Source organism: Balaenoptera acutorostrata, chromosome 2, assembly GCF_949987535.1.
Source record: "Balaenoptera acutorostrata chromosome 2, mBalAcu1.1, whole genome shotgun sequence".
Lineage (NCBI taxonomy): Eukaryota > Metazoa > Chordata > Mammalia > Artiodactyla > Balaenopteridae > Balaenoptera > Balaenoptera acutorostrata.
The window spans coordinates 79,785,430-79,803,445 of NC_080065.1; the positions used below are offsets into that span (position 1 = coordinate 79,785,430).

Below are 18,016 nucleotides of genomic sequence, written 5' to 3' on the forward strand. Positions count from 1 at the left end.
TGGACTTTTGTTTCTTGCAAGATTTTTAATCACCGTTTCAATTTCATTACTTGTGATTGGTCTGTTCATATTTTCTATTTCTTCCTGGTGCAGTCTTGGAAGGTTATACCTTTCTAAGAATTTGTCCACTTCTTCCAGGTTGTCCATTTTATTGGCATAGAGTTGCTTCTAGTAGTCTCTTAGGATGCTTTGTATTTCTGTGGTGTCTGTTGGAACTTCTTTTTCATTTCTAATTTTATTGATTTGAGTCCTCTCCCTCTTTTTCTTGATGAGTCTGGCTAATGGTTTATCAATTTTGTTTATCTTCTCAAAGAACCAGCTTTTAGTTTTCAATAAAATCAATCTTTGCTATTGTTTTCTTTGTTTCTATCTCATTTATTTCTGCTCTGATCATTATGATTTCTTTCCTTCTGCTAACTTTCGGTTTTGTTTGTTCTTTCTCTAGTTCCTTTAGGTGTAAGGTTAGATTGTTTATTTGAGATTTTTCTTGTTTCTTGAGGTAGGCTTGTATAGCTAGCTATAAGATTCCCTCTTAGAACTGCTTTTGCTGCATCCCATAGGTTTTGGATCATCGTGTTTTCATTGTCATTTGTCTCTAGGTATGTTTTGATTTCCTCTTTGATTTCTTCAGCGATCACTTGGTTATTTAGTAACGTATTGTTTAGCCTCCATGTGTTTGTCTTTTTTACGTTTTTTTCCCTGTAATTCATTTCTAGTCTCATAGCATTGTGGTCAGAAAAGATGCTTGATATGATTTCAATTTTCTTAACTTTACTGAGGCTTGATTTGTGACCCAAGATGTGATCTATCTTGGAGAATGTTCCATGTGCACTTGAGAAGAAAGTGTAATCTGCTGTTTTTGGATGGAATGTCCTATAAATATCAATTAAATCTATCTGGTCTATTGTGTCATTTAAAGCTTCTGTTTCCTTATTTATTTTCATTTTGGATGATCTGTCCATTGGTGTAAGTGAGGGGTGAAAGTCCCCCACTATGATTGTGTTACTGTCGATTTCCTCTTTTAGAGCTGTTAGCAGTTGCCTTATGTATTGATGTGCTCCTATGTTGGGTGCATATATATTTATAATTGTTATATCTTCTTGGATTGATCCCTTGATCATTATGTAGTGTCCTTCCTTGTCTTTTGTAACATTCTTTATTTTAAAGTCTATTTTATCTGATATGAGTATAGCTACTCCAGCTTTCTTTTGATTTCCATTTGCATGGAATATCTTTTTCCATCCCCTCACTTTCAGTCTGTATGTGTTCCTAGATCTGAAGTGGGTCTCTTGTAGACAGCATATATATGGGTCTTGTTTTTGTATCCATTCAGCAAGCCTGTGTCTTTTGGTTGGAGCATTTAATCCATTCACGTTTAAGGTAATTATTGATATGTATGTTCCTATGACCATTGTCTTAATTGTTTTGGGTTTGTTTTTGTAGGTCCTTTTCTTCTCTTGTGTTTCCCACTTACAGAAGTTCCTTTAGCATTTGTTGGAGAGCTGGTTTGGTGGTGCTGAATTCTCTTAGCTTTTGCTTGTCTGTAAAGCTTTTGATTTCTCCATCAAATCTAAATGAGATCCTTGCCGGGTAGGGTAATCTTGGTTGTAGGTTCTTCCCTTTCATCACTTTAAGTATATCATGCCACTCCCTTCTGGCTTGTAGAGTTTCTGCTGAGAAATCAGCTGTTAACCTTATGGGAGTTCCCTTGTATATTATTTGTCATTTTTCCCTTGCTGCTTTCAATAATTTTTCTTTGTGTTTAATTTTTGCCAATTTGATTACTATGTGTCTCGGCGTGTTTCTCCTTGGGTTTATCCTGTATGGGACTCGCTGTGCTTCCTGGAGTTAGGTGGCTATTTCCTTCCCCATATTAGGGAAGTTTTTGACTCTAATCTCTTCAAATATTTTCTCTGGTCCTTTCTCTCTCTCTTCTCCTTCTGGGACCCCTATAATGAGAATGTTGTTGCATTTAATGTCATCCCAGAGGTCTCTTAGACTGTCTTCATTTCTTTTCATTCTTTTTTCTTTAATCTGTTCCACAGCAGTGAATTCCACCATTCTGTCTTCCAGGTCACTTATCCGTTCTTCTGCCTCAGTTATTCTGCTATTGATTCCTTCTAGTGTAGTTTTCATTTCAGTTATTTTATTGTTCATCCCTATTTGTTTGTTCTTTAATTCTTCTAGGTCTTTGTTAAACATTTCTTGCATCTTCTCGATCTTCGCCTACATTCTTTTTCCGAGGTCCTGGATCATCTTCACTATCATTTTTCTGAATTCTTTTTCTGGAAGGTTGCCTATCTCCACTTCATTTAGTTGTTTTTCTGGGGCTTTATCTGGTTCCTTCATCTGGTACATAGTCCTCTGCCTTTTCATCTTGTCTATCTTTCTGTGAATGTGGTTTTTGTTCCACAGGCTGCAGGATTGTAGTTCTTCTTGCTTCTGCTGTCTGTCCTCTGGTGGATGAGGCTATCTAAGAGGCTTGTGTAACTTTCCTGATGGGAGGGACTGGTGGTGGATAGAGCTGACTGTTGCTCTGGTGGGCAGAGCTCAGTAAAACTTTAATCTGCTTGACTGTTAATGGGTGTGGCTGGGTTCCCTCCCTGTTGGTTGTTTGGCCTGAGGCAACCCAACACTGGAGCCTCCCTGGGCTCTTTGGTGGGGCTAATGACAGACTCTGGGAGGGCTCACGCCAAGGAGTACTTCCTAGAACTTCTGCTGCCAGTGTCCTTGTCCCCACGGTGAGCCACAGCCACCCCCCCACCTCTACAGGATACCCTCCAACACTAGCAGGTAGGTCTGGTTCAGTCTCCCCTGGCGTCACTGCTCCTTCCCCTGGGTCCCGATAAGCACACTACTTTGTGTGTGCCCTCCAAGAGTGGAGTCTCTGTTTCCCCCAGTCCTGTCAAAGTCCTGCAATCAATTCCCACTAGGCTCCAAAGTCTGATTCTCTCGGAATTCCTCCTCCCATTGCCGGACCCCCAGGTTGGGAAGCCTGATGTGGGGCTCAGAACCTTCACTCCAGTGGGTGGACTTCTGTGGTATAAGTGTTCTCCAGTCTGTGAGTCACCCACCCAGAAGTTATGGGATTTGATTTTATTGTGATTGCGCCCCTCCTACCATCTCATTGTGGCTTCTCCTTTGTCTTTAGATGTGGGGTGTCGTTTTTGGCGAGTTCCAGTGTCTTCCTGTCGATGATTGTCCAGCAGCTAGTTGTGATTCTGGTGTTGTCACAAGAGGGAGTGAGAGCATGTCCTTCTACTCTGCCATCTTGGTTCCTCTACTCTAATACAGTATTTTAAATCAACTATACTTTAATAATAAATACGTACTTACATACATACATTTGAAAAAAAAAAAAAAGAAATGTGCTGGAATAAGCAATATCACCAAATGCAGGGTGGGGATGGAAGTGGGATGAGACTGGGGAGATGCACATAGTGAGTTTTAGCACTAGTGGTAATGTTTTATTCCTTAAACTGGATGGTGGGCACATGAATGTTTATCATAGTACTCTTTATGCCTTTTCATATGTCTCAACACTTCTTAATAAATTTGTACCCCAACGTGCTTTAATTATAATGACTGAATTATCCAAGTTAATGGTGTGTGCAAGTGGATGCATTACCAAGAGGCTGTGTGTAAATCAGTTTATAAACCATTTTTAAGATGCAACATGCAGTATGCTTTTTAAAAGGATATCTGTGGTAATTTTCTCATTCAACATTCAATCCTAGGCTCTTTGAGTGTGAAAATTACTTACTGAATGAAGGCATATTTGATAAACATTAACTGAATACTGAATATGTAGTAGGCACTGTGATATATGCTAAGGGCCTAAACATGAATAAGACATGGTCCCATCCCTAAAGGAATTCTTTCTAGTGAGAGAGATAAGCCTGTAAATGGATAACTACATTACAGTAAGACTTGATAAGAGGTGTGTGTATGACGTGCTAAGCAAGTACAATAGAGTACAACAGGAGGGAGCCACTCAATGTGCCTCTGGGAGGTGTAAAAAAGGCTTCTCCCTGTAGAAAAGGAGATTATATGCAAGGATATTGATGCTTTAAGAAAACTAATGAAATCATTGTGCTTAGAAGTCCCTGACCCCTGACCCCTGAGAATTCAGTGCTGATCATCTGATCTCACTGCCATGTCACTTTATAATGATAAATATATATATCTGGATGATAAAAAATATGAATTTATTTTTTTGGTCACAACTACACTTATGCATATATGTATGTGTGTATGTATATATGCACTATCTTACTCCAAAAGGACAGAGATGTCCTATAACTAAACAGACAGCACTAAACAACAACAGCACAACAGATGATTAATATTGGGCTGGTGTAGTTGAGGACAGGAAGAGGAACTGAGAAAAAGAGAATAATTATGACATAAAATCTTGGCACTTAAGCTGACTGTAAAAACTCTTACAAGATGGAAAACACAGTCTTTATTATTCAGTCACAGAAAAGTTCAAAGAGAAAAAAATGTATGTTCTAAAAGTCCAATGGAATAAGTTCCTGGCAAGCATAATATGCAAAAAAGACAAACCCAAATACACAAAATTAAGAATGGGAAAAGGGTATAATAATTATCTTAATTGCTCTAAGTTTATAGTATTAAAAATGTCTTTTAAAAATCTGGAAGATTTTTATAGAAAAAATACAAATGTTTAAAGTTGAAAAAAAAAAAAAAAATGTATGTTCTACCAGTAAAAATTATTAGAACTTCTTTGATGTAAAGGTTGTAGAGAACATATAGGTTTGCTTTCATAGAAGGTTAGATTTTTTATTCTTATTTTTTTAGATCAAGGTAGAGGTGTCAAAAATGGCAGAGATTAAAGACTATTTCTACAGTATGGGAAATGTAAACATTACAAAAATTTTTTTAAGTTTTTACATTTTTGGTGCTCTTGTTTAGACTTTTCACCAACATAAATTCAGACTAAGGAAAAGGCTTTTTCAATTCTATCATATGTTTAAAAACACCAAGAAATAGTTGTGAGGTAAATAAGAGTTTTCTGGTTTTTAGATAAGTCTAGCTCATCTAAAGAGATTATTAAAATTCCTTGAAATTAACAGTAATTATTAGGGAAGAGGGCTGATGTATAAAAACTAGTATGTAATTAAAACGTAAGTCAGCCATGAAATAAAAACTTATTTTCCTGAGACAAAGATATTTCTAGATAATATTTTTTAAAAGGCTGAGAAAAGGATTTATAAAACAACTATTTTAATGAAAGTGTAGTAAGAAATTAGATATTTTTGCTGAACTATTTTCGATTTCAGAGACGTTTTGGTTATTTCAAAAAGTTTTAACTACACTTTCAGGAAAAAAAATCCTTGTCCCCAAATCCTGTTAACAACACTCTCATTAAGTCTTTCTCAAATGAATCTTCCCCTTTCCATTCCTACTGTGAAAGACAGCGCTCAGGATCTTATCACCTCTCATCTGGACTACAGAAATAGCTTCCCAAGATTCCCATCTATTGTCAACCTTCCTTTTGTTCGGAGTTATTCTCTGAGGAAGACAGTATGAAAGGAAACCTTAGAGTTAGGACCCTCCATTATTTGTTGCTTTATATCACCAATCCTTACCACATAAGTTTACAGAGGCTCTAGAATGGTCCAGATTGCTTCAGGAAAGTTCAGACCCTGTGTAGGGCTGTGCCAATCTAAAAAATCTGAAGCGCTCCCCAAAGAGTCAACCAATTGTGAAATACTCCCCAACTTCCAGTCAATGGCAGGGTAGTCCTGGCAGTACTGTAGTGAGCCTGGCATCATATCCCAAGGCACAGTTTTCATTCTTAAATTTACATCTGACTTCGAATCCCTTTCCCTAGACTATAGTGATGATGGGAGCTCAATGGAAGTGGCACAGGGCTGTGTTAACAACATAAAGAACATTTCCCGGAAATGTTCTATAGGGGTATCAGGACATGGCAGTTTAATACCCATGACAAGCAAGAGTAAGTTAATTTGCTTTCTTTTTTATCTATGGAGGCTTGCCTAGCTTCCATATTCAGCACAGTTACTAAAGTCAGAATGTGGCTTATCCCAATGAAACCACAAAAGTTGAAATCAGGAGAAATGCAGGGAATCTGCACCAGCATTTACTCTGTGATGATCCCCTTGATTCTCTTCCTGAGAAAGAGATGGAAAAAAGAAGAGAGAGGGAGAACATACATAATAATGAAAATCAGAAGAGATCTGGGAACACATCTGATTTACATCTTTATCTCCATTGCCCCAATAAATTCAATCACTAAGCCAGACAACAGATTTGACTGCAAGTTACAAACTGAGGGTTTTAATAGTACATATGGTCACATTGTGAGGAGGCAGGACATATAGCATACAGTTTCATATACTGCCGACAGGAGAGAAGACAGCTGCAGCACTTCTGTGGAACAATTTTATAACAGCTAATTGCACAACTTCTAAGAAACCATCACATAAACTTTCTTAAGGAAGGAAGGACACACACATGCATGTGTGTGTGCAGTAATAGCAGAAAGACTGCAAATAACGCAAATGCTCATCAAGAGGGAATTGGCTTGTTCTATGGAGAGATTTTAAAAATACATTAAGTTAAAAAAATCTAATTGCAGCATATACACAAATTCCCATTTGTGTAAAAAGGGGGATATATTCTTGGGTGCACACATCTATATATAGAGAACATTTCTGGATAGTTATACAGTAATTCACTAATATAGGGTACCTCTGAAGACCAAGACTAGGAGAGTCAGAAGAGTAAGAAAACTTTTCCTCATCTCTGCCCTTCCATACTCAATTTTTCCTTATATCTGCCTTTCTCTACCGTCTGAAATTTTTCCTGAGTATGTATTACTTTTATAATGTAAAATACTTAATGGAAAAGAAAACTATCACATTCTACTCATCTAACTTCACACTAGCTGAAGCTAAAGCAAACACAATAGATGTCTAACAAACACATTTATTGATCATCCTCTAGCCTACTTTCTGCCAGGGCTGTTTTAGGTAATGAGAATATAATGAAGAACAGCTGGTCTTTAAAGCAGAAATATAGGAAATAAGAATACCATTTTGCAGGCCCCCAACTTAGCTCCAACCCAAGTTCCATAAAAAGGTATTCTTAGTCATGATTCTAGAATAAAGATGGTGATTAGCAAATGCTGTGGTGTTAGTGACCCTTTTAAGACAAGGTGTTGACTCTGTTAAATCCTTGACAAGACTCTTTTCCAGGGAAAGCTGTCAGGGTTGGGTTAGATCTCGAGGCATCAATCATCTACAGGAAAGATGAGCCAGCCACAGCAGTCACATCTCCTTACCAGGGCTCAGTCCCCTTTTAGTATTTCCTCCCCTGTTCTTGACCTCACAGCTGGGTTGTCTTTACCTGGCACCTCTGGTTGGTATCTCAGGGGTGGGGGGCTTAGTTCCCCCTGGACCATTAACTCTGACCCTCAATGGGGAGTAGTGGCCTGACTATTGCTGGCTCAATCTCCTCATCAGGTCTAGATTCTTAGTACAATATTATTCATACTTTTGTTATTAAAGCAGTTTATAAATAGGAAGACACTTACTTCCCTTTCCTTATTTCCCATGAAAAGATAATTACAATAATATTCCTTAGGAATATCCCAGGCAATAATTCTTTATTGTCATGCCTATTTGGCCAAAAGTAGATAAAGCTAACACACATAAAAATAAAAGTTATACTTTTAAAACCTGTCAAACACTTAAAATGTATGCATTACCTGAAAGAATCTCTTAACAATCATCTAGTGGAGCTACTGATCCCACATTTTATGCCACTTATCTCAGCCTCCTAAAGCAGAGGTCTAATGAAAGCATCAAGGGCACACAATACAGGACTCTGGAGAAAGAAGTTGGAGCACCATACATTATCTGAATGGAGCTAATGGTGACAGAAAATGATGAGGAGGAAGTGGTCCAATATGCCACCTTGAAACAGAGAGCATGGTTAAATTTATAGAAACCATGTATCCAATATTCTGTCACAATATAAAGTTAATGCCTTCCCTAACACCCGGACACCACCTCTCCTGGATCAAGACAAACAATATGATCCATGGTAGCACTTCTTGTTCTTTCTTTAGATTAAAAAAAAAAAAATGTAGAAATCCTGCACAGTGCCAGCAAAACTTACATCCTGGGGTACACACAAAGATTGTCTATAATTAAGAAATAGATAGGCAAAAGAAACTCTTAATGATGCAATTATAGCTATCCAACTGAACATTAAGAGGAGAAAAATCATTCATGTCATATTGTAAGCCCAAGAGAACTTCTAGACCTCAATATTGTGTTAAACTAATAATAAGTTCCATTCAGCTCAAAAAAGATTTCAGTGCTACATGTGGTTTTTAGTTACTGAAGTGAGTCTGTGGATACAACATTCATGGTATTCCTCTTTGGCAAGTTATTTACCCTCCTGCTACCAATGTTGATATGTGTTAAAATTAAATGATTCACCATCACTGATTTCCACTGTCAGACCTAAGAGTCACCTAGCTCTGACTTGAATGGAAATGAGGATGTAAAAGTGAAAATGGTCTGAGAGAATGACAGCCTCTCTTGAAGGGCAGGTGAAGGTTCAGTGACCTCTGGGCACTCTAGTCCATTCTGGTGAATCACTGCTTTGGGAAGCAAAAGACCCTGTGGCTCATAAAACCTGATGATATTAAGAAGAGGGAAGGAATTCACACTTAGAATTCAGGGTCACTGCTAGAAATACAACTTTAAAAATTCAAGGGTAAGGAAAAATACCATATTTAAAAATGAATTACTAATGTGTTTTTTCTTTAAAAGTATTGGGAAAAGCCATATCATACAGATGTTCATTACTTATTCAATGTACACCATTGAGAGATAAATAGAACTGTTAGAATACAAAAATGCCAAGGGTAATTCAACTACTGCAATGTAAGTGTGGCATAACTGATTCGCCATGACATACAATTTTCTAAAAGCTATTCTGTTAGAAGGCAATAAATGAGTGCAGAAATGATTTACACTCTTCTGAAACATGGTTATTATTCAGTATTTTATTTTTAAAAATATATATACTCTATACTGTTATGTTTATTCTCTAGAGTATAATAAAAACATAATTGAATTTGATGAAAAATAGACTTGATTCTAAATGTAGCATACAGCACATACAGCTCTCCCTTATTTTATCCCCTGTGAAGATCAATGGTCACTTGAGGTGGTTTTGCTCTAGGTTTGTTTTAATATATGGGCAATAAAATATTTTTAATTTAAGAATTATATCCTTATATTCCATGTCATATTTTCTTTTTAATACTAACATCTGAATTTTGACCTAAGTAACAATTTATGAATGCAAAGTACAGTATTTTAATCATTGTTTTACTTCTCAATATGATTTCTTATTGACCAGGTAGGACAGGAAATTAACTGTAGATGGTTTAGCAAATAAAAATGAAGCAGTCTATAACAAAAGCATCAGAGCTCAGTGACTTGTTTGTTTGTTTGTTTTATCTTTTTTTCCTTTGGTCGTGCCCTGCGGCATGTGGGATCTTAGTTCCCCGACCAGGGATTGAACCCATCCCTCCTGCAGTGGAAGCACAGTCTTAACCACTGGACTGCCAGGGAAGTCCCTCAGTGACTTGTTTTGATGGTGCCTCAAGGCCATTATAAATAAAGAAGGTTACTTTTTAGAAAATATTTAAAATTTGTTTTAATATAACCACCTCTCTCTGTATATGTATAACTGAATCACTTTGCTGTACATCTGAAACTAACACAACATTGTAAATCAACTATACTTCAATTAAAAAAAAATTTTTAGTATCAGTGAAAAAAATAATAACCATCTTTAGAATATAGATAAGTGACTTGTTAATCTATTCAAGCTAACACTCTTCATTTATAAGTTCCTTTGGGTTAGAAACTGTTTCATGAAATATATAAATATATAATATATATAAGTTAAATAAATACATAATTACACTGAAGTTTAATATAGTGATTTTGTATTTACATATACAATATAAATTATAATATACACTCTCTATAGTGTGGTTAAGTCTCATATATATGTTATTTTTAAAAAAGACACACACACACACACACATACACATAGACATATAAATTAAGGGCAGATGCAAATTAAAAATAAGAGGCTTAATTCTCCCTGTTGAAAATAAGGGAAAAGGTTTCCCTCGTTTCCTATTTCTTAAAGTATTTACCTTAGAAACTTGCAAATGTAAGAACTTTTTCATCTCTTTAAAATGTATCCCTTGGAAGACTAGACAGACCTTTTGTCAGCTTTCTCAGCCAGGACTGTCTTTCTCAAGAACCTGGGAATCATCTTTTCAAAATACAAACACCAAAGGAGATAGCCCCCCTATATCCCTGTTCCTGTGAAGAGTAGGAGCCTAACTTCAGTGGGTGCCTTGATCCAATTTGCAACACTGCTTCTTGTCATAAAGATATAAGAAGTTTGCTTCTCCTCAGAATGAAGCCAACTAGCTAACACAGGTGTTCTTTAATCATGGTAAAGTTAGGATGAACCATGTGTGGAAAAAATGGGCTGTCAAATCCTCTATTTGAAGGCTAGTTATGAGACAGGAAGGAAGGGGGCAGGGCACAACCACTAAAAGAATGATACAACCATTAAGAAAAACAGGATACCACAAAAACCAGTTAGAACCTGCTAGGCCCAAGATGGCAGAAGGTTCGACTTCCAGTAGACCTTGAGCCTCATTATACACTCATTGTAATACATTAGCATACACTAAATGATACACCCACAGGAGCCATAACAGTTCTGAGGCCGACCATAAAAGGCCAAAAAGTGGGCGGTGGCCCAATTCCTGGAAATATCCACCCCTTCCCCAAAATACCTGTAATAATCCTCCCACTCATTAGCCTATGAAACTACCCAGCCCATAAAAACTAACCACCCCATATTTTGGGGCTGCTCTCATCTCCTGAGAGGGCCCACACTGTCTATGGGGTGTGTATCTCTCTAAATAAACCTGCTTTCACTTTACTATGGCTAACTCTTGAATTCTTTCCTGCTTGAAACCAAGGATCCTCACTGGACGGGCCGTCCCAGGGACTTGGGACTCACCCGAGACCTGGGACATGACCATCCTCTCGCGCCCCATTTTTTCCTATAAGTTATTGTCGATCTTGAAAACATGTATGTAATGGGTGTACCTACTAGACTATATAAAGGGCTGTGCGTGGTTCCTTTCTGTCTTTGCAATCTCTTAGCAGATTGCCTGGGATGCTTATTACAGTTTGGTTTAATGCCTATTGAATAACAGAAGTGTTTTCTTTTTCTTTTGCCTTCGTGGAGAGGATTTCTGGGATGGGAGAAGATTTTGTTTTTAATTATAATTCCGCAACAATATGCTATTTTTTGGTTTTTTGTTTGTTTTCTGTTTCTTTAAATTTTTATTGGAGTATAGGTTATCTTTTGAATTTAAGTTATTTATGCCCATTGTTATGATGAAAAGTTAACTGTATTCTCATATTAAACATGAGGAAAAAATGGCAAGAAAATTTCACTTGCTTGGTTCAGTTCCTTTGACAATCCAATATAACTATATTTTAAATTTTAAAATGGAGATACTATATGTCATTCAATAATAGAAATTTTTACTGTGGTGTGCATATTTGTAACCCACATTGATAGGGATAGAGTAGGATAGTTACACAGGTAGTTGTAGAAGTCCCAGTAGGGGATTATAGATAGAGAGGGAAACCTAGGGAACTTTGGGAGACCACCGTAAGTTAACAGTCGCTCAAGAGAGCTATCGGAACGTTGTAGAACGAAGCAGGCTTGCTTAACTATAAAGTCATAAATAAAAGCACGAGATACACCCCAGGTCATTAAGTGAAAGAGAAAAAATGAGGCCTGCATTCTGCTGGTTGAAATCAACAAGATAATGATCCTTAGGAGCAAGGACAGGAATTTAAGGGAAAGGTGACATTCCAAAGTAGGAGACCCTCATTATATGGAAACCTGAGATGATTCAACATATTTTAGTATATGTTACCACCCTTCTGCTGATTTGAATAAGTGCCGTGACAGTCCTAGTTTGACCTCATGGTTCAAATACTCTCCTGCCCGATAAGAAGGAGGAGGTAGTGATGTAAGCCTGATGAGGAAGAATGAGGAGGAAGGTGGTCTTTTCCCCCTGCCCCACTTTCCTTTGATTATAAAAATGTAGCCCGCTTAATCCTTGGGGCAGAGCCCCCTCACCTGTCCTCTTGCATCTCTCACAAGCTTCCTATATTAATAAATCTACTCGTTGCCTATCACTTTGCCTCTTGCTGAATTCCTTCTGTGCTGAGACACAAAGAACCTGAGCCTCAGTAAGTCCAGACACGAGGTGAGTGATTCAAATTAAAACACCGTGGGTTCAAGTACCAATTTGGGTTTAGGCTGGGTTCAAGTCCCGGCCCGTGGGTTCAAGTCCCAATCTGAGTTACACGGTTTCAACATGAGATGAATTATTAGAATCTTTGACCAAAAGGACTGAAATAAGCGAACTGACTCAAGGGTCCAAATGCATATGAAGACAAAGTCCTTTCTATCAGAGGATATGTATTAATGGAAATCTGCTTAACTGTCCCTGCTTCCCCCAGTGTTTAGAAACACTAATTTTGGAGTAGGTGATAAAGACTAACCTTGCATGGGTGGACTCCCTAGCCTCCTAAGTAAGTGAGGAGACTTAAAATGACAAACATTACATAAAAATAATTTAATGTTCTGCTTTCAGCAATTCAAGCAATCCATGGCCTTATACTACGATTTTATTTTAATACCTTAATTCCAAAATTTTAATTTCTGTGCTTATCCGTCAAATGAGAATATTTAACTCTAAACCTGTTAGTGAAAATGCAGGCCATCAATACTGGCAAACTAAGAAATCATGAACAGTTTAGGGGAGCAGAATTTGCCACCCTAAAACATGTCTCTTTGGGATATTAAATTATTTTAAGCTGGTTGTTTTCTAAGAAACACACACATGGTAAACACTCTGAAAACCAAGCACGAGCTACCCTTTTGTTAGAAACATTCACATTTATAAGGAAACTCTCCATTTGTAAGGGTGTCTCCCTCACTGTACCAGAAAGAGGAGGATCTCTAGAAACTCTTATCAGTGGAGAAGGTACTGACTTAAATCTGCATAACAACCTTACCCTTGTTTACTGTGCTTTTCCTGGTAACTTCCCAAGACGCTCTACCCACCCTCAACATCCTCTTTTGCCTTTAGCTGAGAATGGTATTTAAGATGAGGATTTTGGCCATTTTGGCCAGCTACTCAGTTTTTCTGGTTCTCTCTCACATATACATGTTATTACACTTTTGTTTGATTTTCTCCTGTTAATCTGTCTCATGTCAATTTAATTCTTAGACTACTCAAAAGAACCTAGAAGGGTAGAGGATAACTTCCTCCTCCCAATGAGAGTAATTCAACAAACTTTATCTATTTGAAGGCAATGCCTGTATCTTTTAGCCTTATTTAAAGTAGTAATCAGATAAGGAAAATCATGTTATATTCTAGAGGGGAGGGTCTAATTAATTTTTTTCAGGAAAGTTAATGATAATTAAAACCTAAAATTTTCTTAAGAGCAGGAAACACTAAAATTAGACTAGATAAAAGTTCGTGTAAATGAAACATGAAACCAACTTGTTTTAAAATTAGCAATATTTACCTTATGGCATTTTGTTCTATCTTTTCATCAATGTCATTGAAGATCTGCTTAAACTCCAAGTCTCCAGGAAATGAATTTAACAAACAATGTAGGTCAAAAGAATTATGGGAATATTCATCTCCCCAATCCATCCTGAGGAATAAGAATAAAAAATGTCAGTTTCCCCAAAATGAAAGGAAAAAAACCCACCTCAAGTTGTGATATTAACTCCAAAATAATAATGCCCATTTAGAGGCAAAATACAGCAGTAGAAGAAGTAGGGTATTATTAATCTAGGTAGATTGTTTTATTATTTAAATTTCATGAGGTGTGACCTAATTTTCACACTTTTCTATGGTTTGAAAGCTGAAAAAAAGTCAGAGTACCTAAGCATCCTGCTGCTTCTCACTGTAACCAAGAGCTGCAAAGGAAATCGCGAAGCCTCAGGGACCTGTGTGAACAAGGGTGGTTGCTTCAAGAATTCAGCAACTTCCCTCCACTCGTGTCAACATATTGACCTAGTCATTGGAACCTCAGAATTTTTTAGTCTCATCCCCTAGTCCTGTTTTATATGTGAAGAAGGTAAAATTTCCCTTGCGTTCTTCTACCACCCCTGTTAACCTAAGTACTGATATTGGACTAAAACTTAAATACAATACTCCTTCTAGAGATAAGCATTTTCCCACTACCAAAACTTCAATCATTCATTCCATGTGTATTCACTGAATGCTTGATATATAACAGGCACTGCTGAAGAAGCTGGGGATATAGCTGCAACAAGTCAAAGTCCCTGCCCTCATGGTGTTTTTGATCTAGTGGGGAAAGTAGATTTTAAAAACACATAACCAGATATATTTTATAAAAGATTACATGATGAGAAGTGCTATGAGAACAAATACAGCAGGGCAATGAGATAGACTAAAAATGATAGAGTTGGGGCAGAGTGTGAACTTTTTTTATTTAGAGGTATGTTATTTTTTGACATAAAATAGCAATCTGATGACTGATGGTATAAATGAATGAGAAATTTAAACATTAAATTATAACACATATACATAGACTAAATATTAACAAGAAAAAGGCTTGGAAAAATGTGGTTTTAGTTTGGATATACCCAAAATATTTGAAATATTATCTAAAAAGTTTTGCAGAAGCTACACAACACTAATAGACACACTCATCCTTAATTATTTAATTACTAATAAATGTAGGTAATTTATTATCATATAATAAAACAGCTAAAGATTTCTCATAGTTTCTATCTGGCACTTCAAAGAAGTTGTTTTGGAATACAGCTGTTATTCTTCCTAAGAGATATTATTTTAAGAGGAAAACATTCAACTAAAACATTTTAATATAGAAGTCCATGGTATCACCAGACTTGTCATTTGAAACTCAATTAGTTCCAATATACCATTTTTAAATATCAAAATCCTCATACATTTGGAGTCTCCTTTTAAAAATATTTTGCAATAAAAGGTTTAATTTTTTATTTGAAAACAAATATTTACCTATAATATACCATAATTAATATTAACTTGAAATCAGGCAAAAAAATAAAATTGCCAAAACTATAAGCTAAGTGGTAGAAAATGCTACGTCTATCAGAAGTTATACTTCTTTAGGACAACAAAACCTCAATATTTCCATATACCAATGAGTTTGATATCTTCCTATCTTTCCAGTAGTTCACCTACTTACAGCTATTATCAGAACAGTCATTTCTGAACCCAATGGCCAATATTACTAATAATGAATTCAGTTTATGTATTTGCATATTTTTGAATCTTTTTGGGTAGTTCAACTTTTCAGGTGATGAGATTTTCAAAAACTGTTGCAAGAAAATAAAATTTCACTTTTATAATGGAAAGATTTGAATGGCTGAGGGTTCTTGTAGAGAACTCAAACTTAGTAAATATTTTGTTTATAGCCAGCTTCTCTGTAATAAAACAAATTATGTTATCAATTTTCTGTTCAGAGTTGCCCCAATTTGTCGATATTGTAACGCCTCATTACTTCAGACTCCACATATTCAAACTAAAGAAAATATGTGTAGAAGTCAGCTTAAATATAATAGCAAACTAGTAATATGATTTGTTGTATATCTACTATGTATAAGGTAATTTATATACATCACCTTCCTTAATCTTCATAATAACTCTACAAAACAGTTATTATCCTCATGTATAGGGGAGGGAACTTGGGCCCAAAGAAATGAACTAACATGTCCATGTTACATAGCTACCCAGTGTTAGGGGGTAGGGTATGAACCCAGACCTGTTTGGTTTTAAAACGTGAGGTTGCTGGACTCTTGATAAATGAATCAGTTACTGCATATAAAACATTGTAGAATGTAGAAATGATATTAAACAAAATGTTAAAATGGTTATCTCTGGACAGACTGGATAGACTATGGTTGATTTTTATTTTCTTCTTCATATTTAGCACTTTCCTATGTTTTGCAATAAGTACTTATTTTATATATAATTAGGAAAAGTAGTTAAAAAAGAAATCATACACGTCCTTTGCTCTCAGGACGTGTATGATCTCTTATTTTATTGGGTTGGCCAAAAAGTTCGTTCGGGTTTTTGGTACGCTGCTATGGAAAAACCCGAACAAACTTTTTGGCCAGCCCAATATACTTTCTATATGTCTTTATTTGAAACATCTTCCAACCTTAAAAGTTCTCTCTTGCCAATTTGTATTTATAATTTCTTTCAAAGTCTGATTCAAACCTTACATAATTCCTAAATATCTCTCCACTGACCATTTCACCAAACTTTTTGTATTGCTTTGTGGTATTTGTGCTTACAAATGCTGTTAAAAGGAAATCTGTTGTTTTGTATCATTTCAATATTGAATGTGTGTGTTATGTTCTTCATTGAAATCAGCTCTGGGGTAAAACAATAATGGATAGGAACAGGTCAAACATTCAGATGGGTTTGGTGACCATGATTTTGAAGGATTCCCAATCTACATGGTTGCATGATTTTCTCTATTTAACCTCAGGAGAGAAGTTAATCAGTACACACAAAGACTGTCATTATAAAGGAATGCCATTTGATAACAATGATGGGGTACCAGAATGATGATGGTTCAGAGTTTTCATATGACTGGCATAGACCTGTGATGCTTCCATATGTATGGTAAGATTTCAAGGTGGTGAAGGACAAGAGAAACAAGAGTCACCTTTACAGTGGTAGTAAAGTTTAAGATGCTGTGTGATAGGATAATAGAAAACTTGATGGGCAAACTATAATAAGATGCGAAAATTAACCTGAGTGAATAGGGATGCACAGGACCAACATGAGAAATAAAGGAGGGAGAGTACAGACTGTAGTAAGTGACGCTCAAGTTTGGATTTAGAAGTTTTCCCATTAGGATGGCAGTGATCCCTGCAGGACTGTGATGAGAAAGAAGCACGCACTGAATGAGTATGAGCACAGACACCAAACTTCCCATTTCCTTACATGTATTTTGTGGGCCCACAGTGTGTCTGACACTGTGCTGGGCATCATGAAGGAGCAGAGAGACTGAATGACTGAACAGTCTCTCCTCTCAAGGAACAGTAATAAGAACAGGACCATAAGAAAGGGAGCGAGTAGAAAGATCATTGCTATACTCTAAGTGAAACATAACTATGACCTCAACAAGAGAAAAGTAAATTATTGAGGGACCAATGTAATCTGGGAAATACTTCAGTGGTATTTCAAAAAGATAGAATTACCTTTAAAAAATCTAAGGGGAGGGCTTCCCTGGTGGTGCAGTGGTTGGGAATCTGCCTGCCAATGCAGGGGACACGGGTTCGAGCCCTGATCTGGGAAGATCCCACATGCCGCGGAGCAACGAGGCCCGTGAGCCACAACTGCTGAGCCTGCGCATCTGGAGCCTGTGCTCCGCAACGGGAGAGGCCGCGATGGTGAGAGGCCCGCGCACCGCGATGAAGGGTGGCCCCCGCTTGCCGCAACTGGAGAAGGCCCTCGCGCAGAAACAAAGACCCAACACAGCCATAAAAATAAGTAAATAATAAATAAATTAAAAAAAAAAATCTAAGGGGAAAAAGGAAGAGGCTATGAAGCTATGGATCAAGATATAGTTTTATATTCTGTTTATGTCCCTATAAATCGTCATCAGGGACACAATAATAATTTGACATAATGAATGAAGTCTCTTATCCTAATCTACGATCAGTCAAAGATGGGAACTATAACTTTTTAAAGTACAATAACTTTGTTTTTGAAATTTCCATTCCCCAACCCTGTTTTTAAATGTTCATTCTCCTGTAATGTTTCTGATCACTTTTTGTATAAGAT

General features: G+C 36.7%; 1 protein-coding gene across 6 annotated transcripts in view; it reads right to left on the reverse strand.

Moving 5' to 3' along the window:
* KIAA0825 (KIAA0825 ortholog) overlaps nucleotides 1-18,016 on the reverse strand; it is a 414,587-nt gene that overhangs the window by 341,967 nt on the left and 54,604 nt on the right. For 5 of the 6 annotated variants that reach the window (XM_007197441.2, XM_057539769.1, XM_057539766.1 and 2 more), the window contains one exon: nucleotides 13,725-13,856. In XM_007197441.2, the coding sequence (XP_007197503.1) occupies nucleotides 13,725-13,855 (131 nt within the window). In that variant the 5' untranslated portion in view covers nucleotide 13,856. Of the gene's footprint in view, nucleotides 1-13,724; nucleotides 13,857-18,016 lie in introns of those variants that run through there. The other variant, XM_057539770.1, reaches the window with a different exon arrangement.